The sequence below is a fragment of the Empidonax traillii genome, unplaced genomic scaffold (assembly GCF_003031625.1).
Source record: "Empidonax traillii isolate 1590-97213 ecotype Southwest subspecies unplaced genomic scaffold, ASM303162v1 scaffold124:size1682992, whole genome shotgun sequence".
Taxonomy (NCBI): Eukaryota; Metazoa; Chordata; class Aves; order Passeriformes; family Tyrannidae; genus Empidonax; species Empidonax traillii.
Window position 1 is genome coordinate 1,602,628 of NW_020955317.1, and position 22,222 is coordinate 1,624,849.

General features: G+C 47.4%; 1 protein-coding gene across 1 annotated transcript; it reads left to right on the forward strand.

Annotated features, from left to right (window-relative positions):
- The first annotated feature begins 2,615 nt into the window (after nucleotides 1-2,615).
- CHMP4B (charged multivesicular body protein 4B) lies at nucleotides 2,616-21,831 on the forward strand. Its single transcript, XM_027883332.1, has 5 exons — nucleotides 2,616-2,960; nucleotides 17,027-17,204; nucleotides 17,898-18,012; nucleotides 18,180-18,306; nucleotides 20,977-21,831. Exons 1-5 carry the CDS (start codon nucleotides 2,765-2,767, stop codon nucleotides 21,042-21,044), a joined length of 684 nt encoding a protein of 227 aa, XP_027739133.1. The 5' UTR covers nucleotides 2,616-2,764; the 3' UTR covers nucleotides 21,045-21,831.
- The last annotated feature ends 391 nt before the right edge of the window (nucleotides 21,832-22,222 follow it).

The following is a 22,222-nucleotide window of genomic DNA, read 5'->3' on the forward strand; positions in this document are numbered from 1 at the left end:
TATTGGGAAGAAATCCTTCCCTGTGAGGGTGGTGAGGCCCTGGCACAGGTTGCCCAGAGAAGCTGTGGCTGCCCCATCCCTGGAAGTGTCCAAGGCCAGGTTGGAGCAACCTGGGCTAGTGGAAGGTGTCCCTGCCCATGGCAGGGGGTGGAATGGGATATTTGGGGTCCCTTCCAACCCAGACCATTCCATGTTTCCATGACTCTAACTTCTGATTTGATATAAAGAAACACCCACCATGGGTGCTCAAAGGAAGGAGAGGCCACAAGACCCCAGTACCAAACTGGTCAGAGCATCCTGCTCCGAGCAGTCGTGCTTGGGAAGAGGTGGCTGGGCTGGGGACATCCAGGTGGCCCTTCCTGCTTGGGTGTGTCTGTGCTGCCGTGAAACCTCCTGCCTGCTTTGAAGGGCAGAGTTTATTTACCCACAGTGTTTGTTTTAAACACTCAGCTCTTCCACGAGGGGAACAGTATCAGGAAACAGTTTGCTAAATATACTTTTCCCACTGCCCTTCCCTCGGTACATGTCATTATGTGGTCTCTGCAGTCGCGTTTATTTTGGAATAACAATTGGGGCACTGTCTGGAGGCCTGGCCTTCCCTTCCCAAATCCTGCTTTTCCTCAGCTCCTGCAAACCTGGCATGAGGTGAGATATCTACAAGCTCTTTTATTCCCTGCAGGGAAGAATTCTGCCCAGGATTTCCCCCCTGTTTCTGTTTCCCTGGCAGAGCCCTGCCCACTGCTCAGCTCAGTGTGGGCCGAGGTGGATCAAAGCTACTCAGGGCACTGGTTTCCCCCTCAGCACCCTTCCACAGGGCTGGTTCCATCCTGTGTCCTGGGAAACAACTGTTTTCTTTACAAACCCACCAGCAGAAGCATCTTGGCATTTTCTGGAAGTTCCAGAGCCAAAGCCATCCCCTGGGAGCGCTGGAGCAGAACAGAGGTCCTTGGTGCCTGCTGGCAGCAGATGCTTGTGTGGGAGGGAGAAACAGGCAGGTAAAAGCTCTTCCCTTCCCCTGTTCAGCCACCCATGCTGTCAGCTGGGAGTTTTCTTGTCCTGGCAGTGATTCCATCAGCATCAGTGGGTTTTTCTTGTGTATTTGCCTTTCCTACCTATCTTTCATATATATTCTTACATATCTTTAACCTATGACAGCATTACCAAGGTGGGCCAAGGCAGGAACCCTTACACAGCTCTGCTGCTGAACTCCCACCTGGTGCGTGGGAAGCTCCTTGTATTTCCCGGTGCTGTGCTTTCCCCTCTTGCTCGTGGCTGGGAAAGCCTCTGTTGCCCAGCAAGCATTTTTTAGGTTTATTTTTGCTCTTTTCCCCGTGGTGTGTATATCCCAGCCTGTTCTACAGAGCACCAGCTACTCCAGAGCAGCGATTGATTTCCTTGGGCCATTTCCAGTGGCAAACACTGTTATTGTCCGAGTCTGTTACTAATTAACTTGTTTTCACAACCCCGCTGCGACTGGAGATGGAGTTAATCGCTCTTCCAGGTGGTTGAGGCCAAGCACAAGGGAGCAGAATTCAAAAGTGTCCAGGAAAGGTTGGGACCAGATGACTCCATTTTCTCCTGGGACTTTGTCCGTGAGTACTGTGAAATTATGGATTCCAGCACGGAATTATGTCCGTGCTGCCTCCACAGCTCGGAGGGAGGGACTCAAAGTGTCCAGGAAATGAGCTCACAAATCGTCACCACCGATGAGGCAACAACCGATGAGCCCTGGGTTGAAGAACTGCTTTGGGACAGGTGGCAAGTCAGCAAGGGAAGTTTAAAAGGATAAATTTTCCCGTACACGATCTCGACACCGGAGGGGGCTGTGCCTTAGGGGGGTCACCCCGGCAGTGAGGATGGGGCTGGAGGAGGGGTTTGTCCGGGAATCACACCCAGCCCACTCCTGGCTCCCAGCCCTGGCACCGGGAAGGCTCCCACGGTCACTTCTGGATCCCATAAAGCCTGTCCAGGGAAAGGAACGGAGCTGGGGAAAGGGCTGGAGCACCGGGAGCGGCTGAGGGAGCTGTGAGGGAGAAAAGGAGGCTCAGAGGGGACTTTCTTGCTCTCTGCAACTCCCTGACAGGAGGGACAAGCCAGATGGGGCTCTGCTCCCAGGGAACAAGGGACAGGACAAGACGAAACGGCCTCCAGCTGTGCCAGGGGAGGGCCAAGTTGGATATCTGGAAAAATTTCTTCCTGGAAAGGGTGGTCAGGCATTGGAGGGGAGGTGGCGGAGTCCCCACCCCCGGAGGTGTCCCAGGAATGACTGGACGTGGCAGCGATCAGTGCTCCGGGCTGGGGCACACGGTGTGGGTCGGGCACAGGCCGGGCTGGGTGACCTTGGAGCGCTTTCCCAGCCCGTCCCTGCCCGTGCCGGGGCTCCCGGCTCTGTCCGTGACCGGGACTGTCCCCGCCCGGCCGGGCCCGGCCCTTCCTCCCGTGCCGTGACGTCACGCCCGCTCTGACGTCACCCGCCCCGCCGCTGCCCCTTTTCCGCTCGGCGGACCCCGCCTTTCCCGGCGTGCCGCGCGCGCCGCCTCCATCTCCCGGCACGCCCCGCGTGGGGGGGGCCCGGCGGCAGGCGCGGCGCGGGCGGCGCGGGGCACGCCGGGAGTTGGAGGCGGCGCGGAGGCGGCGGGGCGAGGCGGGCGGGCGGGGCCCCGGCGGCGGCGGCGGCCTCGGGCCTCGGGTCTGGTGCGTGAGGGGAGCGGAGCGGCGGGAGCGGTACCGCAGCGGCACGGCCTCGGCCCGGCCCCGCGCAGCCATGTCGGGGCTCCTGGGGAAGCTGTTCGGCACGGGCGCCGGCGGGAAGGGCGGCGGGAAGGGCCCTTCCCCGCAGGAGGCGATCCAGCGGCTCCGCGACACGGAGGAGATGCTGAGCAAGAAGCAGGAGTTCCTGGAGAAGAAGATCGAGCAGGAGCTGGCGGCCGCCCGCAAGCACGGCACCAAGAACAAGCGCGGTGAGCGGGGGGGGGGGGAAGCTGGGCCCGGGCCGGGCAACAGGTCGGGAGGGCCGGGGAGGGGCCTGCCAGTAGTGCCTTTACTTCCTACCCGAATGCCTTTATTTTCCACCCTACGGCCTTTATTTTCTCCCCAACACCTTTATTTCCTACCTTAGTGGCTTTATTTCCCACCTTGGAGCCTGTATTTTCTACCTTAGGACCTTTATTTTTAACTTTAATGTCTATTTTGTACCCCGGTGCTTTTATTTTCTATCCTAATACCTTTATTTCCTACCTCATTCCCTTTATTTTCTACCCTAACACCGTTATCCTCTACCCTAACACCTTTATTTTCTACCCTAGGACCTTTTTTTCCTACCCTAGTGCCCTTCTTTTCTACCCTGATGTCCTACCTTTCGCCTTTGTTTTTTAGCGCTGTTATCATTATTTTACAGGCCATTCCCCCCCCCCCCCTCTCCGGGCTGTCCTGCCCCTCCCCGCGGGGTTTCTGCCAGGTCTGACCCCGCTGGGGAAGGGGAAGGGGGCAGGGGGATGTCCCGCGTGGCTGTCGCGTCACTCGCTCGTGATTCTGAGGTCACGGCCGTGCCCGGCCCCTCTGGGGTGTTTCCTTCCCCGTCCCACGCGCGCCTCACTTCGGGGAGAGGTCAGGGAAATATCCTGCAAAAAACCACCAGGGCATCGCCTCGGAATCAGGCCCTGATTTACCACGGTGGTGTTTTTTTTTTTTTTTTTTCAGTTCTAACAGACAAAACTCTCCACCGAATCCCTGCTTAAGTGTGTGGGTTTGGTTAAATTTATGCGTCCGTCGTTGTCAGCTTTTATCAAAAGTTCTGAGTGTGCTGGGGAGACCAGTGGTGGCTTTAACGTGCTTGTTACTATTTGTTGTCCATGGGATGAAAAGCTGCCAAAACTGCTCACCGTTTAAAGGGTTTCTTGAAAACAGGCAAGTTAATACTCCCTCTTCTGAGAAGAACTTGGGTTGGGCTCGTGCTTTGTTTTGTCTGCTCTGGAAATGTTCATTCCTTTGAAAACGCCGTGTGTTTGGGGTTTTATCCCCACCACTCCACCCACTCCCAAGCAGCTCTTCCACACACACTCCTAAAGTTTATAAATGGATGAGAGGAGTTGGTGTTTCCCTGGGCAGGTCTGGCTCTGTTTCAGGCAGTGCTTGATGTGTCTGTCAGCCTGGAGATAAGGCAGTTCTCAGGTTACCTATTCCAGTGCTCTCAAAACAAGCCTCTTGCTTGTTTTTACCACTTAAAAGCCACGTTTTGAGGGAAGCACATCCTGATTTCTGGGTGGAGTGGCCCTTTCTGTGCCGTGTAGCAGCGGGGTTGGGGCAGGAGGGGCTGTGCCTGTGGCACAAGGGAGCTGCAAACACAACGAGCAAGGGTTAATTGGCAGCAATTACCCGGGTAAGAGTTTTTGTTTTGTGTCCCTGCTTCAGCCAGCACTTTAAGCCTCCTCTCAGACTCCTGGACATGGTGCTCCCTCGGGGTTTGTCCCTTCCCTGGTTGTGGGTGACAGCACAGGAGGGCTCGACCTCAGCAGAGCCTGACTTCAGGCTTAGCCAAGTCACTTCTAAATCAAACTTTTCGCAACAGTTCTAGTGAGTTCCTGCTGTGGTTTTTTTTTGGCCTAGTTTGGTAATGAGCTTAAAAGGAGAACTAAAATTTATATATATTTTTTTTTTAACCTTCATCTTCTGCAGTTTCTTCACCTTCTGGCTGACGCTGGTCCTGTTTAACTTCCAGACTTCTCTTTCTGCTGGTTCCTACTCAGGTCTTTGTCTCCACTGTAATGCCATCCCTCCCTCTCTGCTGCCCTTCAGCACTTCGGGGAGGGGAGGGATTAAATTTCCTTGGAGGTGGAGGAAGGAGAAAAACCTGCCCATTCACCAGCGGGATTCTGGGTCACACTAATTGAGGGCTTGCAGGAGAACACGATCCTGAGGAGTAATTAAGGAGCTGGGAGAGGAGGAAGGGCTGGGATGGTTTTCTGGTGGAAAATGAAACCTCTTTTTTTTCCATTTCTGGAAAGTGTCCTTATTGGGCTGTTACTAAAAGCAGCTGATTGTCTGTGGCTCGCTGGGCAGTGAGTTCCCCTCAGCCGTGCTAAGGCACTGCTCAGTTACTCTGGGTTCAAGTTGTCTGTTGCCAGCTGAGCTCCTACAAATTGCATTTTTTTATATCCAGTCGTTTGGATATTTTCCTCTCTGACTTCAGGCTCTTTTGTAATCCATAAACTTTGTGATTTTTATGCAAAAGCACTTTCATCTGTAATTTAAGCGAAAATAAATATGTTGGGTTTATGTGTGAAACCTTGTATTTTTAATGGAAATACTTCCATACAGTTGAAATGTTTTAAGTAAAACTAAAAGAAAGCTGATTAATTTGATGGTTTTATTGGTTTTTTTTGCTTTATTTTAAATACAACTTAAAGAACCCTTAAGCTTTCTTAGTTCTCTAGTAGATTTAGTCTTTCTTAGTAGATTTAATCATTTCACTCTGGAGATCCAGTGTGTCCCTGCTGTTCCTGGAGGATCTCCTGTGGACGGTGCCCATGTGTGATCCCAGCTGGACAGTCATGCTGATGTTAATGGAAGCTGCTGTGGGAAAGCCAGCAGAGGAATGCACAGTGGAGCAGGGAGCTTACCTGGAACCTTAAAGCCACCTTGGGAAATCCTGGAAGGGTGTGTTTTGCTGTCTCAGAGGAAAGCTGGTTGTCTGGCACACTTGGGGTGACAGAGGGAAATGTTCTTTGCTCTTCCAGCACACTGGGTGATTGTTTGGGTGCCAAGTGAGCTGCTTTCCAAAGGCTCATTGACTCATTCCTGCAGCACTTCTGGGGTCTCAGGAAAGCTCAAGTCTAAGAAACTTAACAGGCTTCTGGTTCCTGTGCCTGCCCTAAGCACGTGCAGGGTTTTGTTCATTATATGTGTATATTTTTCATGATCTGCATTTAGGGTATCCAAGCTGTATAAATCAGACAACTCATGGCTAGAAGTTATAATAAGTAACTTTCTGGTATAAGTTTCTTGAGTCTGTGTTGTTTCTTGGCATGGGAAGCTTTCAGCTTTTATCGTAAGTTCTGAGAGTGCTGGGGAGACCAGCAGTGATGGCTTTAATGTCGGTGTCATTTGCTCTCCATGGCAAAAACACTGCCAGGGAGAAGACTGATCATCATTAGAAGGGTTTCTTGAAAGCAGGCAAGTTAATATTCCCTCCTCTGGGGAGAACTCGGGTTTTACTTGTGCTTTGTTTTGTGTTCTCGTGGAAATGTTCGTTCTTTCAAAAACAGCGTGCTGGGGTTTATTCCCATTCCTCCAAGCAGCTCTTCCACACTTCATGAATAGTGGACCTACAACTCTCAGTGAATTTATACAAGCAGCAGCAGTACTGACTGGTTGAACAGTAGCCAGCCAGTACCCTACTGGATTTTAAGTGCCCTGGAAATAAACTCTGCTTTAACAAAGGCCAAGGACAGCTGTGAGCTGGCGATCTGGGAGCCCTGTGCTGCTGCTGCTGCATCCTTTTATTCCGCTCCAGTTTGTCACCCTGGCATTGTCTCATCCAGTCTGGGGTGTTTCCCCAGCCAGTGTGCTGCTCCATCTCTGCCAAGGATTCTGCAGTTGTGGAGCTCAGTGCAGTTCCAGGAAGCTCAGGCTGATCTTTATCGTTCCTGCTTCCCTGGGGCTGTCGCACAAAGCCGAGCTTAGCACAGGGACACAGAGGGTTAATTCCTTAATCTCTGATTACTTTGGGTATAACAATTCCAGAGTCTGTTTCTCCTGGAAAACCAAAGCTTAAGTGCAGAGATCACATCAGGGAGAGAAAGTTGATGCTGTTTCAGGGTTCTGAGCAGCTCACTCCGGTTTAGATCCAGCGTGAATGGATCTAAATGGATCTTTATGTGCCTGCCTGCTACTGATTTTACCTTTTTATTAATGAACATCAGGGCCACAAAAAGTGGAATGGGTGAAAAGCTCATATCACGTCAGTGTATATTCAGGCTTTAGCAGGAGACTGAGGTTTCATGGATTCTCTCTCAGCCCTGGTTGTGTTAGCGAGGAGTTTCTCTTCTCTGATGTCAAAATTATTCTTTCACTGTACATAAATACAATGCTGAGGTTTTTTTTTTTCAGCACTGAGTACACAAAACAGATGCAAACCCGCTGCTAGATTCCTGCTGTATAATTCAGGCATTTCCTGGAAAGAGAACACTCCCATTCCCCACCCTGCACCAAAACCAAACAAACAAGGAAGTCGGGCGTAGGCTGAAGGCAGAAGTCCTGACTTTATGCCCACCTTGTGCTCTCAGTGCTGCCTCAGGTAAGGCAGCTCAGCTGCTGGTGTGATGGAAAGTGAACTGGTTACCATCCCTTTACCTTTTTTAACCTGTCACATCAGTCTGTTGACCTGGAGTGTTGAGCTGGGCCTGGCTGATCCCGGTTGAGGCGGCTGCCAGGAGCAGCCGTGCCTTGTCCTGCCTGTTCCTCTTGTGCTGGAGTTGGTGTTTGTGTGGGCAGGGCATGAGTTGGATTAGTCTGCTGAGCCAGACAAAACCCAGCTCTTAAAAGATGATGAAAAAAAAAAAAACCCCAAAGTTGTTTTCCACACTTAACTACAGAAATGCTGGAGCTGGCAGGAGAGGGAGGCAGGAATGTGACGAAGGAGGAGGGCAGTTCTGCCTCTCCTGGCAACAGTCCCCTGCTTAGAAGCACTAAATGAGATAAAATCTGAGGATGACGTGGGCTCTCCCAGCAAGGGGCCAGCGGCTCGTTAATTAAATTATGGAATCATGCCAGCAGGATGGCCTGGCCAGCCTTGTTTAGAACACTGAGTGGTTCAAAGTGTTGCAGTGCTCTGGCATTGAAGGAAGGGAAAGCTGCAGCCTCGGGTCTGGGCACGGGCAAAGGCTCAAACGACCTGTGACTGTGTGTGCAAGGCCTCAGACCTTGATGCATTGCCTTTGAATGTGGTTTAAAGATCCTGCTTGACATTTGGCAGGATAAGTGACTCTGCTCCCAGAATCAAACAACATGAACCTGGCTTTGTTTCCACGAATCATAAGGTGCTGATGTAGGGGAGGCAGAAGTCCTGCAGAATTTTCCAGCCCACCTTCAGTCCTTCAGCCTGCCTTTTCTGTGTTTTAAGTCATAGTCTAATGCAAAATGCATGTTTGAGTTCCAGGTGCTTATCCACAACTCAGAGCTTCAGTGCAGGAGTCCTGGCAGCAGCCCTGGCCTGATCCTGCATCTCTGCCGGGCTTGATGGGATTGGTGTGAACCACCTGCCTTGGGAAGAGCGTGATAGTTACTCTGTTTAATTAAATCTTTAAAAACAAGAGGAAACTTCTGGTTTGGATTTCTATATACCTATATTTAACAGAGGTTTTTGGAGGCAGACTCTATAGTATGAAACAGTTTGGGGGGTGGGATTCACAAACACCTTTTAAAACAGCTTTAAAAAGTGGCATAAACAACACCAAAAACCCCGTGGTTCTGCCACATGTGTTTTGGTAACTGTATTTGATGCAATACATCCTTCCTCTGTCCCTGTTCTCTGTCAGGCCCTCTGAGGAAGGAAACCTGGCATATTCACAGCCCCTGACTTAGTGTTTAGTTCTCCTCTCTGTGTTAGATGTTGAATTGTAGTATCTCCTTAAGCTCCAGGCCTAGTTACTGAACTCTGCTTCAGGGCTTCTGGACTAGTTCAAAAACTAAAAATTTGCAGGTGATGCAAACTGCTTATTTGATTTAACCCTCTTTTACACAGACTTGTGCAGGAAACTGCCAGGTCAGGATCAGTACTGAGCTGTGGAGTGTTTATCTGGGCCAGGATGTTGTTGGGCTTTGCACTCATATCATTCAGGCCTCTCTGTCGATCCCTTCCTCCTTGTTCTGACTGGATTCTGATAAGTTCTTGTACTTGAACATTATGGGGGCCACGCAGGAGCATCCCAGCTGGACTCCTGGGATGCTGGGAATGGCCAGGACCTGTGCTCTGTGGTCTGATTTTGGCAGCTTTTTGCTGCCCCCTGTGAAATCCCCATTTGTTTTGAAAAAACCCCAAAGTTCACAGAATTGCCCTTTATTTTTTGGGGGGTGGGGGACAGTATGTGCTGCTTGTTTCAGGGACTGTTCAGGAGATGTGGTGTGAGCAGGAAGGATGTGGCCAGACCTTGTGCAGCCAGCAAAGTGTGTGTGAGAGGGATGTAAAATAAAATCTTAGTGTACTCACACTGCTTAAAAATGGACAATTTTTGCCAAACTGAAATTTGGAGCAGCCCACGTGCCTGACTTTCCATGAAGTTTGCAGACAAGCGTCTCTGGCAAAGTGGAACTCCTGGCACGGGGTGCCTGTAACAAAAAGGATGCAGTTGGAGAATTCTAGACAGGCCATACCTCAGATACTGATAGACCTTTGCCTTTCCCTCAGACAGTCCAAGGCCACAGCTCAGATCTGGTGATAAGGAGGTCAGTGCTGTTTGGAAACAGTTGCTGAAGAAAGGGCTGGAGCCAGGCTGGGAGAGCTGGGGGTGCTCACCTGGAGAAGAGAAGGCTCCAGGGAGACCTGAGAGCCCCTTCCAGGGCCTAAAGGGGCTCCAGGAGAGCTGGAGAGGGACAGGGGTGGACAGGGTTGTCCAAATAAGCAGTATCACCATCTCTCTTGCCCATACTGGGGTGTGCATGTTGACCCTTGTGTGCAGCAGGTGAGGGTTGGTTCCTTCTTGTGATGGTGTGTGTTCCCAAACATCCACCTTCTATGTGCCCCATCAAGGCTTGGCAGGATTTTATTCAGATTCCCCCCCCCCTTCCCCCAGTAAATACACTTTGTCTTATTTACTTTATGTTTTCTGACTTTCTAAAGGTTTTGTATTTTCAGCTTCCCCCCCCCCCCTTAGTCGTCAGTGTTGGAATCTCAGCATTCAAGAAAAAAGTGATTTTTCGCATCTCAAAATAGCCTGACTTCACCAGATGAGATGTTAAGAGAAATGCTAAATATTATGACAGCCTCCAAGAAATTCTTAGACTTGGCAGTGCTCTAATAATTGTGGTCCAGAGCTGGAAAATGCATGAAAGATTCCCAGGCAGCCGCTGGTTTCACTCTCCAGGAAGAGAAGCTCTCGAAACGGGCCCCTTCGGGACAGGATCTTCTGAGTTTTGGGACTTAATCACAAAAATATTGTTCAGCATAGGGAATTGGGTTGTTTGTTTTTTTTTTCCTGTGAGAAAACAACATTTTGAGACACTTAAGAGGCATTTCCATTCTTGCAAAGCTGAACCTCTACCTTATGCATTTCTGGCAGGGATTCAGAGGGAGATTATAAGTTTTCACTGGAATTTTCCTTAACAAGGTACCTTCAGTAATCACAAAATAAAGAAGAACTCTCATAAATATTTGCAGGCTGTGAGAATCCCAAGGAGTCTTTAGGAAACATACTTTCCTCATCCTAAAAGTTTAAACTTCGTTTGAAACCTGAATAATTCTCATTTTACATCAGAGTTTTATATATCTATCAGAGAAGGTGCAGATTTGCATAGCAGTTACTGGGCTGTTCCTAAAAGAGCATAATTTACCCCAGCAACCCTAGAAAGTAGTTTTATTAGGGAAGGAGAAATGTGTTTTCATTGCATCAGCCTTGCAATTCCCTGCCATCATCCAGGGACATGCAGGACTGCAAGGAATGAAAACTGGAAATTGGGAAATACAGCTTTGCTTCCAGAGGGTGTATCAGATTTCAAGTAATCATTTGAAGCATTAGGCCTGGATGGTTTTGGCTGATCCAGCATTTCTTAGACTCGTTCCAGCTCCTGGGTGGAACAAAGCTGTCTCTGTAACTGAGACTTCTCTTCCCTGCTTTTCTCATTTGAGCTTTAACCCTCACTACAGTTGACTATTTTTCCCCTTTTCTTTTGGACAGAACTGTCCCAGCCTCACCTAGAGATTGTTTTACAGAGGATTATTGGCCAGAGGAGCATTGCCTCGATGTTCAAGGGATTCCAATTCCAAGGCTGAAGGCTGATTTGCCTTCTGGACCACCCGCCTGTGAGCTGTGCGTGTGGAACAACCTCTGCAACCCCAGGGATCCTGGTGATCCCAGCCCTGAGCCAGTGCTGCTGTGAAGGTGGTGCTTCCTCTTGTGTTTGGGTGTTCTGTATCACAGCCCCGATTGCTTCTCTACAGATGCTTTTTTATCTCTTTTCTTTTCCCCCTCCTTTTTATATTTGTAGATTTTTTAGACCAGGAATGTTTATTGTTTTGTTGCACAACAGACCAGCACTTGCTTTGCTTAAGAGGAAATTGTCATCTTGTGTTTTAAATACAGACAGGACAGAAACTTTATTGTGTTCTCTGCCTGGGTTTGGGTGCTTTGCTGGAGCAGTTTTAAGGAGTCCCCTCACAGTTGCTTTCCTTTGAGGGGTGGGTTTGGGAACTTGATTGGAGGTTTAAGAAACACACAGAAAGACCAGGGGAGCACCAAGCCTGGACTCTGCCCACGACTCCCTGCTTTTGTACTGAACCACCATGAACATTCCTCAGCTGTTTAACAATTCCTGGAGCTGTCAAACCCCTGCAGGAGGATACTCAGTGGTGTGAAAGAAATCTGGCAGGTCTGTAGTGGGTTTGTATCGACCTTTTTATCTGCCCGTAGCATTGGAGGATAGTTTGTGAATTGCTTTAAATTCACTTTTTTGGGATTTTTTTGGAGGGATGTTAGGCAGTTTGCTGGTAGGGTGAGAGATGAGCAGTTGCTGTCTAAGCTAAAGCTACTCAGGCAAGGCAGGCCAGGCAGGCCATTACTCCTCACACCTCCCAGTGCCCCTTGTTTATCCCGTTTCAAGGACGGTGAGGATGTTGCTCCCGATTAAATCTGCTGCCGAGGCGAGCGCCAGGAAGATGGAATGGGATTTTCAGAAGCAGCAAAAATAATGACACTTCTTTCTGTTGAGCAAATTATAGCTGAATGCACACTTGTAATGTGGAAAATGGGCTTCCAGGGTGAAGCTGATTATCTCAGTCCTGTTTAGTGCCCGGGCTTGCTGCTCGAGGGGCCGAGGGACCCCAGTTTGGGAAGCTCCTCTGCAGCTCTCTTGCACTATTTGTTATTTTGGTGTTGTTGACATTTGCTGTGCGTTATTTTCTGAGGCTGCTGTGGAACTTCCTCATCCCATATTAATGCTGCTGATGTCCTTTTGCAGGGGTGTCTCTGCTGCTGCCATTTCTTCCCTTGTTTGCCGGCAGGAGTGTAAGAATTAGACATGAAATGCATTTCTTTTCCCCCCTCGGTTAACCCCCATGTCTCCCTCTGGAGGAGAAGCCTCTCTGTTTGAGGTGTCAGTGTGATTTTTAGCAGGACTCTGCAGAGGCAGGAGACACTGTGAGCCACCAGCTGGGACAGATTCCATGGGATCACCAACGCTTGGACCTTGAGGTGTATGTTTGAATTCAGTGAAACTCTTGAATTGTTCCCAGCTGGTCCCCCTGCTCCTCTCAAGCTGAGCTGTGTTTTATCAGTAGATCTATACTTTTCTACTAGTAATATTTAAAAATATTAACTAAACAGAATTCCTGTGTGCACAGGGATATCCCATTAACTCTGCCTGTCCCACAAGTGTGCCAGCAGTATTTATTTGCAGGAGGGCTGTTGACTTTTAACAAAATCACTGACGTTGAGTCAGTTTTTCCTCTCTGAATGCAGTACCATGTAGTCAAATGGTATTTTTATTATCCTGCCAGCTTCTTATCACAGTGAGCATTTGTCTCCTTGGACTGACAAACTGCTGCAAGTATTGCAAAGGGAAATCGTAAGACTGACAACAGCTCATTTAATAATGGTAATTTGCTTGTACACAGGTTGAAATAATTTAAAATACCTCCAATTCGTACAGATAGCATTTCTTGAGGAGCAGTGAAATTATCTGGGTGAGCAGTCATGCTTTTCAGACCGATCTGCTGACAGGGGAGGGGAGTCTGGCTGAATGACTCTGCTTTTTTCATTTCTGAGTGTTCCTGAGTCAAGGGTGGTGACTGAAAACCATAACACAAGTTCCTGGGGGCTGGGTATCCCAAGGAAACCCTGGGCTCCTGGACAGTCAGGTAAAACTTCTTCTGGAATTTATAGGGAGGATTATTGCAGAATTTCAAAGGAATAGTAAATTAAAATATTATTTCACAGTTCAGTTGAAGACTGGAAATCAAAAAAAAAAAAAAAACCACAACCAAGGACAAACCAGCCCCCCCCAAAAAAAAACCCAAACCAAAACAAAAAGCAGAGGAAGGAATAACTTTGTATGTATTAAAAAGTTTGAAAAGTATTCTTTGAATGTAGTTTTATGTTTTTACCTTCAGAAAATTGAAGCAGTAAGTCCAGATCTACCTGGACTCAGCTTTAATTTTATTCCTGGATTCCCCTCCTCTCTGGAAGCTGTTGTTTGTGAGCATTTCTGTGTATAAAGGAACTGCAGAGATCAGTGCGATGCTCATTAGCACTGGGACATTTTATATGACTTTGCCAAAGGAAAAGAGATCATAAACCAGTGATGTAAGTCTTAGTTCATCAGAACTCCGTGGTAATATATTTATGAATAAAAATTGGCTCCAACATCCCCACTGTAGCTGATAAAAAAGACAATATATCAGTGGAGAAGATCATTATGAGACCGCTCACTGTCTCCTGAGGGATGGCAGGAGTCACCCAGGTAGTTTTAAATTTATTAACTGTAATAATAATATATATAAAAAACCTGCTTTTCCCCCGGTCTGTACTTTTTTACGTATTCACCGAAAACTTTACTGAAATTCAGTTAAAGTGCAACTAAGCTCTGTTATCTGCTGTTAGTTTTTCTTACAGGATCTTTTAAGTGCTTGCAATTCCTGCTGCACATTGGACTTAGGAGCTAAAACCTGCCTGTTAAGGGTGAGGTATGGGTTGTGAAGGTTGTCTAAAACACTGTTCAGTGTTTTGTGAAAACTTTGACTGCCCATGGAACATTCAGATATTTTTGTTGTCATTGAGGGTCGTCTCAATTGTTAAATCCCCTCCTAAACCAGCCAGTGATGTGAACTGGTGCAGCTGGGTTAATATGCAATATTAACCCCTAAGTTATCCCTCAGGGAAGGCAGGGAGCTCTGGGAGGAGCAACTGGAGGTGTTGCTGGGAGACTTGGCTGCTCGTGGGACTACAGGTGCTGCTCAGGGATGCTGCCTGTCCCTGTTGTGTGCCTTTCCTGGCATCCCTCACTGCTCATCCCATGCCGTGGAGCTGCAGAGGGTTGGGTGTGGAGCAGTTTCCTCCTGCTCTGTGCCCTGCCCTGCACTCACCACCTGCACCACACTGGGATTACCAGCTGGGTTTGAGTAATTCATAAACACAGGTGGGATATTTCCCTAAGAAACCCATGGTGAGAGCAGGCACCGGTCCCTGTTTGGAGCCTCTGGGTATGGGGCCCTTTGCAGAAGCAGTCTCGAAATCTTGCATGGCTTGTGACTCCAAGATAAGGAATTTGTCACACTCTTGGAAAGCTTAGATCAGCCCTTTCTACAGAAGTGTGCTTGTGACGTCTCTAGCAACACGTTCTAGGTCGTGAGTGAATTCTGGCTGGCCAGAGAATAAAAGCTTTAAACTTCATATATGTGCTCACAGGTCCTGCTGAAGCAGTTCCACAGCAGTTTAAGCTGGGTGTAAGTTGCATGGCCTCGACTATGTAATTACTATCTTGAAAGCAGTAAAGGCATAATTAGGGGTGTGGGGCCTGAGGAGAGAGCCTCTTCCACGGCTGCCTGATGTGATAGGGCAGAGATAGGCCCTGTTACACTTTGACTTCACACACCCACACGGTTGTTGCATGTGCATAATGCCAGAGGAGGTATTTGTAACGCACTGTCTCTGGTTTATGTTTACTTCAGACTCTGCAAACTGGTATTTCCTTGGTCTGGAGGGGTGGGAAGTGCTTCCAGAAAGTGCCACAAATCCATGGCAGGTTTAAGGGTGGTGCAGTTCTGCTGCCCCAGTGGTGGGATAGTTCCCCACAGTCCTGATAAGAGCTCCTCATCCCAGGCTCTTTTACGATGGTTCCTGCAGTGTCTGCTGTCTGAGCAGCTTGTTTTAAAGTACATGACCATGAAATGTAGACAAACTGTAGTTATTCTCAGAGAAAGCTGTGATGGGGAGCTGTACATAAACTGCAGTACTTTACTTGGGTATCACATGTAATATAATTTGTATAATGGCTATAAAATCTCTAGTTTTGTCAATAATTCTTAAGGATGCACAGAATCCTCAATAAAGAATGTCCTGTTTCTGTCTGTAACTTTCCCAGTATCTGTCACTATATAAGCACATCTATTAACAGTTTTGTTCTCCTAAGAAAACTTTATATATCCTTAATTAAATCTTTACTGCAAAATTAACCAGCCTAAATATCCCAGTAATGTGTCGCTCATCACTTTATGATCTGGCATAAAGCTGGAATGTTTCAGATATTTGTGTTGTGCCTCATTCTGCAGAGCAAACATTGTCCTTTGAAAATCCACCCCTGTCAAACAAGTTGATGTTGGACTGGCCCCAAACTGGGGAGATTTACTGGCCACTGAAGTGAAAGTCATTGCAGGGGGCTGTTTTGGCTCCCTGGTTTCTGTTGGAAAAGTTGAGGTGACCTGTGCTTTTGTGGTTTTGATCCCTTGGGCTAAATCAAGCTGGGTTACTTTGCATGCCTGGCACCCTCAGCTGGGCCATCCCTTCAAAAAGTGCCTTTTTTGTTCTCTAATGCATTAGTGTAACTGGAAGGTAATCAAATACAGCATATTTATAACCAGCTGTAGGGCTCAAGCTGTATCTAGGGCTCCTGGATAGCAGGCCTTTGTGTGTGCTGCAGGAGCACCCTGATCACGTCACCACATTATCGTCACTCTGACGGGGGGAGATAAGGGAAGCTCTCTGCTCTCAGGATTTCCTACTCCCTGTTTTCTGCTCCCCTCCAGAAATCCTGCTGAGGCTCGGAATAACATCTTTCAAGATTTAAAACCTTCATTTACCACCATCCGTGGTGCATGTGACTGAGCTTTTGGGAGGTCCAGGACCTGGTTTTTGCTGTGAGACTCAGATCAGAGCCCTGAAGAAATGAGGGGGAGGTGTGTGTAGCTTAGTTCAGAAACAGAAAGTAAGGCTGTTGGAGCAGCAGCTCGTGGCCAAGTTGAGTTTTTAAAGTATGCATTATATGACCAAGGCTGTCATGCAGAGGACAAGTGTGCTCATGGCAAGAGGGGAAGCAGAAGGGCCATGAAGGGGAGCTGTGCTTGTCCCTGAGTCCAGGTGACACTGGGTGTTGTCTTATCAGCTGGCAGTGCTTGGGCCCTGGTAGGTCTTGCCCACACCGCAGCTCCTGCCAGAACTTGTAGCCACATACAGGAAGGTTATTATAGAGTGATTTGGGTTGGAAGGCACCTTAATCATCCAGTTCCAACCCCCTGCCATGGGCAGGGACATTTCCCACCAGACCAGCTTGCTCCAGAGCCCACCCAACCTGGCCTTGGACACTTCCAGGGATGGGGCATCTACCATCTCTTTGTGCACCTACAAGCACGTGTAGATGTGGTTTGTGCTCACTGTCAGTGTTCCAGGAATGGGCAGGTACCTGTTGTCTGCCCAGGTGTTTAGGGAAGAGCTGGATGCACTCCTGTCTGGGTGGGTGGGTGGAGCTGGAGCAGCCTGGCTGTGCAGCAGGTTGGGCCAGTCCTCCCACACAGGCTGGTCCCCGTGGGATGGAGCTCTGTTGGTGCTGTCATGGGTGGGCTCCTCAAAGAGCCCACACTGTACAAGTGCTTACAAGCAGCAAATGGCTCAAACCACCTTAATCTCTCTCCTCACACCTCTTAGTTCACACTCTCCTGTGTTGAAGGGTTTACCTTAGTTTTATCTACTTAGTTTATCTGGGAGGATGAGTGGACAACCACAGAACGTTCTAAATATTTCTGGGTGCTGAGTGGCACTTGGCACAAAATCTGAGAGGTGTTTTGGGCATAAATCTCACCCATCCCACCCTTTCCTATGTTGTGCAGCTGCCCTTCAGGCCCTAAAGCGTAAGAAGAGGTACGAGAAGCAGCTGGCGCAGATTGATGGCACATTATCAACAATTGAGTTCCAGAGGGAAGCCCTGGAGAATGCCAACACCAACACTGAAGTGCTTAAGAACATGGGTTTTGCTGCTAAAGCCATGAAAGCTGCTCATGACAACATGTAAGTTATTCCCTTCTCCACCTTTAGTTTGCCATTTGTTTGATCTGCTGATTGCCAGGTGTTTCATAAAGGTGGAGCTGCAGTAGCAAAATCTTCTTTTAAAAGGCTCTAACTTTAACATGCTAGATACATTTTCATGTTTAACAAAACATGCAAGTGTGGTGCTGCCTCAGTTTACCACCATTTATTCTGGACACTGTCCAAAAGCAGGGTAGCACCAGTGTAGTCTAAAGAGATGAGTGTCTGCACCAGTTACAGATCCACCTGGTGGCAGCAAGAATTTTAAGCCTCGAGGGGAGACTTAAAAATTCTTTTCTGTGCAGTGGAGTTGGTGTATGTAGCAATAATTAAAGGTAAACTGCATTATGGGAACGTTGTGCTTGCTCCAGAAGCAAATATTGTGGATGTAATAATGCTGAATCAGGAGAGCAAATTCTTATTAATACCAGTAGAGCAGAACAAAACCTCTTTGTTGGTGTCTCTGTGTAACTGCTGCAGGCTAAGCTTGTAGGGAAGAGCAAAAAAAACATGTATAATTCTGTTTTCAGGCCTGCATGCAAAGTGTATTTTGGGAAAGGGCCTTGTGAATGTCCCCGTGGTGTGGCATTTCTACAGAACCCCAGAGTCACAAAAGCCCGAATTGCTGATTGGGGACGTGCCTGATGATACTGAATTCCTTCCTTTCTTTTACAGGGATATTGATAAAGTAGATGAATTAATGCAGGACATTGCAGAACAGCAAGAGCTGGCAGATGAGATTTCAACAGCCATCTCGAAGCCAGTAGGATTTGGGGAGGAATTTGATGAGGTATGTTTTGAATTTGCTTCTGTTGATAACAGTCAGACTCCCCATCTCCCTGATTTGCTTCAATCCTGTTATTTAAGCTGTTTTCTTTAATAATATGATCAGCTAAATATACTTTTTTATAAATATGACTTAAAGTTCCATCCTTTTTTTCTCTTTTACCAACCTAGGATGAACTCATGGCAGAACTAGAGGAACTAGAACAAGAAGAACTAGACAAAAACTTGCTGGAAATCAGTGGTCCGGAGACAGTACCACTACCAAACGTGCCCTCAATAGCAATACCCTCCAAGCCAGGTATGGATGGACCTTTACCTGAAGCATTTTGGATTGTTAAAAGTGTGCTTTTTCATCTCCCAGCTCCTTGGACTGGGGAGATCAGGCTGCAGGCAACACAGACATTTTGCTTGAAATTTTGCTTCCTGAATCCCAAATCACATCCAGTGCCATTTCCCTGGGGGGAGAACCTACGTTTTTCACAAGCACCAGGAAAATTACTCCCTGTTACAGGAGCAATTATTGTCTGTTCTAGCACTCCCAGGTTATCTGCAGCCTTGATGATGCTCAGGGAAGAGGAGGTGTGGAAAAAGGGACTGGAGAATAAAGTAACTCTTGAAATTAGAATCACAGGATGGTTACGCTTGGAAAAGGCTTCCATGATCATCCAGTCCAACCATTAGTCCCAGGCTGGTTTGGATTCCCCCATGGAATCACTTCTTGCTGCTGCTTTGGTGTCTTAATTTGATCCCTTCTCTTCTGGCTTTTGGGAGGCTCTACCCTCGCAGTCCCCTCTCTGGGGACTGTGCAGTTTGCACAGGCAGTGCCAATCTGAGGGTCATCCCAGTCCTACAGCACAAATATCCAGGGAATTGCAGTTAGTGTGAGGATTTTAGGTGGAGAACAGGCAACAAACGTTTTTATTTACAGAGACAGTTCAAAGCTGCTGTTCAGTCTGATCTGATCCCTCTGGTATGAAGGGGAAGTGGTACCTCGTGGAATACAGCTCAGCTGGGGCACCTCTCCAGCATTAATGGGATATGAAGCTTTGCAAGCCTGTTTTGCTGAGTCTGCCTGAATGTTTAATGGATAAATTGTAGACTTTGCAGCTTTATTCCATGTCCTTACTTAGGAGAAAAAGTCCAAAAGGCTAGTGAGTGGAAATAATCCCAGTTGGTTGGTGTACCTATAATTATCCTGCTGCCTTTCCAGGCTTGGATGGATGTGGGAAGCAGCAGGCACTGCCAAACCCAAGGTTCTGCTTTGTGTGCCATTGCTCCTTGTGTGTTACAGTCCTTTACTTTTGACATCACTGATTCTGTGTTTTTCCAGCTGTGTTTTGCAGAATTGCTGACCAGGGTTGATGAGAGGGGGCTGAGTCGTATCAAAATACCCTAAATCAGGGGCTTTGTCCAGACTCAGATCCAACAGCAGGAGAAATAGGTTAAATAAACCTGTGAAACTTATTGAAACTTCCTAAAATAATAAAAACAGTGAAGAATTTTTTTGTAGTAACAATTCTGAGCGCAAAGCTCGGTGTTTTATGGGATTTGTGCTAAGCTGCTTTTGCATGGAAACTAGAATTCCATTAATGTATTTAAATGTCATGCTGCTTTTCACTTCAATAAAGCTGCCTCCAAGACTGGCACTTGGGAAGATTTGGGATTCTGGGGTGGTGGTGGGTGGGGATTTTGTGTGGATTTATTTTTTTAACCTAAATTGGTTTTCCCTTTGAATTGGCTTAACAAACACTGGGATTAAAAGTTGGCTTGTGGTCACCATGGGTCGAACTTCCAAAGGGAATATTTCCCTAACGATGCAGGTTCATGTGTATTCATTTTGGGAATAAGTGATGTGTCTTTTGAGGTAGAGGTGACTCTGTTCCCATAAACTTTTTGTTCATGACATGGAAAATGAACACGAGCTCTCCTGCTTTTCCAGCTCTCAGGAGCTGTCTGGATTTTGGCTGTAATCACTCTCTGAACGAGGAATTTTTTGCTGTTGCCACCAGCTGAGTTGATGTCAGGAGAAACTCAGGCAAAAGCTGTTTTTGTTTAATGGAGGCTGGAAGAGCTTAATATAGAAAAACAAATCCCAAATTTGTACAATTGAGAGGTCTTGAGCTCGACTTAGAGCTGACTCAATTCTCCTTGTGTAAATGTTTCATTTGGAATGACACAAACCAGTTGGAGTGTGAATTATTTGACTCTTTTTTTTCCCTCCCTCCCTCCCACCTTGAAGCAAAACCACTCTCTGAGGAAATGACATCTTTTATTGGTATTTTCCAAAATTATTGCAACTATTTTTGGGTTAAAACCATTTTTTGCTGAGTTAATGGAAACTGGATTGTCCCATGATGACAAATAGCAGCGTTTGCTCCTCTGGAAGGAGCAGAAATGATGAGGAGGCAGCATTTAGGCTGCTGCCTCCCATCCACATCCCTCAGCTGCCAGGGGAGTGGGAAGAGGAGGGGAAGAGGACGTTCCCAGGGCTCTTCAGCCCCTCCAAGAGCATCAACTGACACAGGGTTGGAGGCCCCCAAATTCTGTACCTGCCTGACCAAAACACAGGAACCTCATCTGTTGCACTTTGAGGACATAATGGTGAAATAAGGGATTTTTTTTTTATGGAGAAGAGACATCAGAAACTGCATCCCTCTGAGAGAAACTTTGCTTATAGGCTTGGATATGGTGGAAAAACATCACTCCTTAACCTTCTGTACATTTGCATTCTTCCTGTGTGAATTATTGTCTTTTCCCACTAGAATGGGGACTATCAGGCAGTTCAGCCCCTGCTGACTCTCTCATGAGGCTCCTTTTGTTTCAGTTCAAGAGGATTTTGTGTATTTTTTGCCCTCTGCTGGCCTTTGGTGCTTCATTTACTGGCTTGTCAGTGGCAGAGAGGCCACAGGGCTCTGTCAGGATTCTGTCAGGATTCCCACTCACTTGTTTTCTCTCACTTGTTTTGCAGCCAAGAAGAAAGAGGAAGAAGAGGATGACGACATGAAAGAGCTGGAAGCTTGGGCAGGAACCATGTAACCACAGCAGTAACTGGCTGGAAAAAAAAAAAAAAAAAAGACTTTGATTACCTATACTGGGTACAAATGTGTTGTGTTGAGGAGAAAGCATAAGCAAAATGTCTTTATCTTTTAATTTTAACCCAGAGCAGTGGGAACTGCATTGCTGTTTTCTGCATAGCATGGTCTGCACACAGGAAGGAAGGGGGAGCAGGGGGAGTTGCCTGCAGTCGATACGGTTGAATTTCTGTACAAAGGTCTTTGCAAAATCAAACATTCAGCTTTTGGACTGTGCTACTGCCACTGCTGGATCTTCATCTTCAATTTGGGCCATATTGAATTGAAATAAGCTGGAAAAAAAAAAAAAAACAACCAAACACCCTGTAATTTTAAGTCAGTTTAAGTGTGTCTATAAGTCTTGTAAGGCATTTAAAAACCAGGAAAAGTCCTAAAGCCACCGTCGGCTTCTTATTGTGTTTTAGGTGCAAGAATGCTTTAGGTTTTTAGTTTTTGCCAGTTATATTTATATCCCTTGACTGATGTGTGGCCAAGCCTTGTGTTTGTCACCGCCAACGACGTAGTCACTGTTCCCATTTTAACTGGTGATGATGATTCGCAATCGATAAACACTCTCTTGGACGTAGGGAAGATCTCAAGTTCAGTTGTACATTTTTCTACATAGCACTACGATGTTTATTGCTTTTTTTTTTTGGTGATAATTGATAACCCATTCAGATACATGCACACAATTATTTTAATTAAGAAACTACTATGGATTGCACTGTATTAAATATCTCGATTAATTTTCACCCGTGGTTGCTGTTGTCGATTCTGTGTCGTGCTTGAGTGATCTGGCTGTAGGAGGAAACAGCCTCAAGCTGTGCCAGGGGAGGGTCAAGTTGGACATCAGGAGGAATTTCTTCCTGGAAAGGGTGGTCAGGCCTTGGCAGGGGCTGCCCAGGGGAGGTGGTGGAGTCCCCACCCCTGGAGGTGTCCAAGGAAGGACTGGATGTGGCTCTCACTGCTCTGGGCTGGGGGACAAGGTGGGGATGGGGCACAGACTCGATGATCTTGGAGGTCTTTTCCAAACTTAGTGATTCTGTGGTTCTTTTCTGTGTCAAATTTCCCCCCACTAAGGAGAAATCAGAGCTGAATTAACAGGAGAAGCGACAGGTTTAGAAACAGAGCTGGGGATTTGGC

Bases quoted from the DNA above. Each gene is read 5' to 3' on its own strand.
- CHMP4B (XM_027883332.1), top strand. From the start codon at position 2,765: ATGTCGGGGCTCCTGGGGAAGCTGTTCGGCACGGGCGCCGGCGGGAAG. The intron at 17,205-17,897 runs GTAAGTTATTCC...TTTCTTTTACAG, and splicing joins AAAGCTGCTCATGACAACAT to GGATATTGATAAAGTAGATG. The intron at 18,013-18,179 runs GTATGTTTTGAA...TTACCAACCTAG, and splicing joins TTGGGGAGGAATTTGATGAG to GATGAACTCATGGCAGAACT.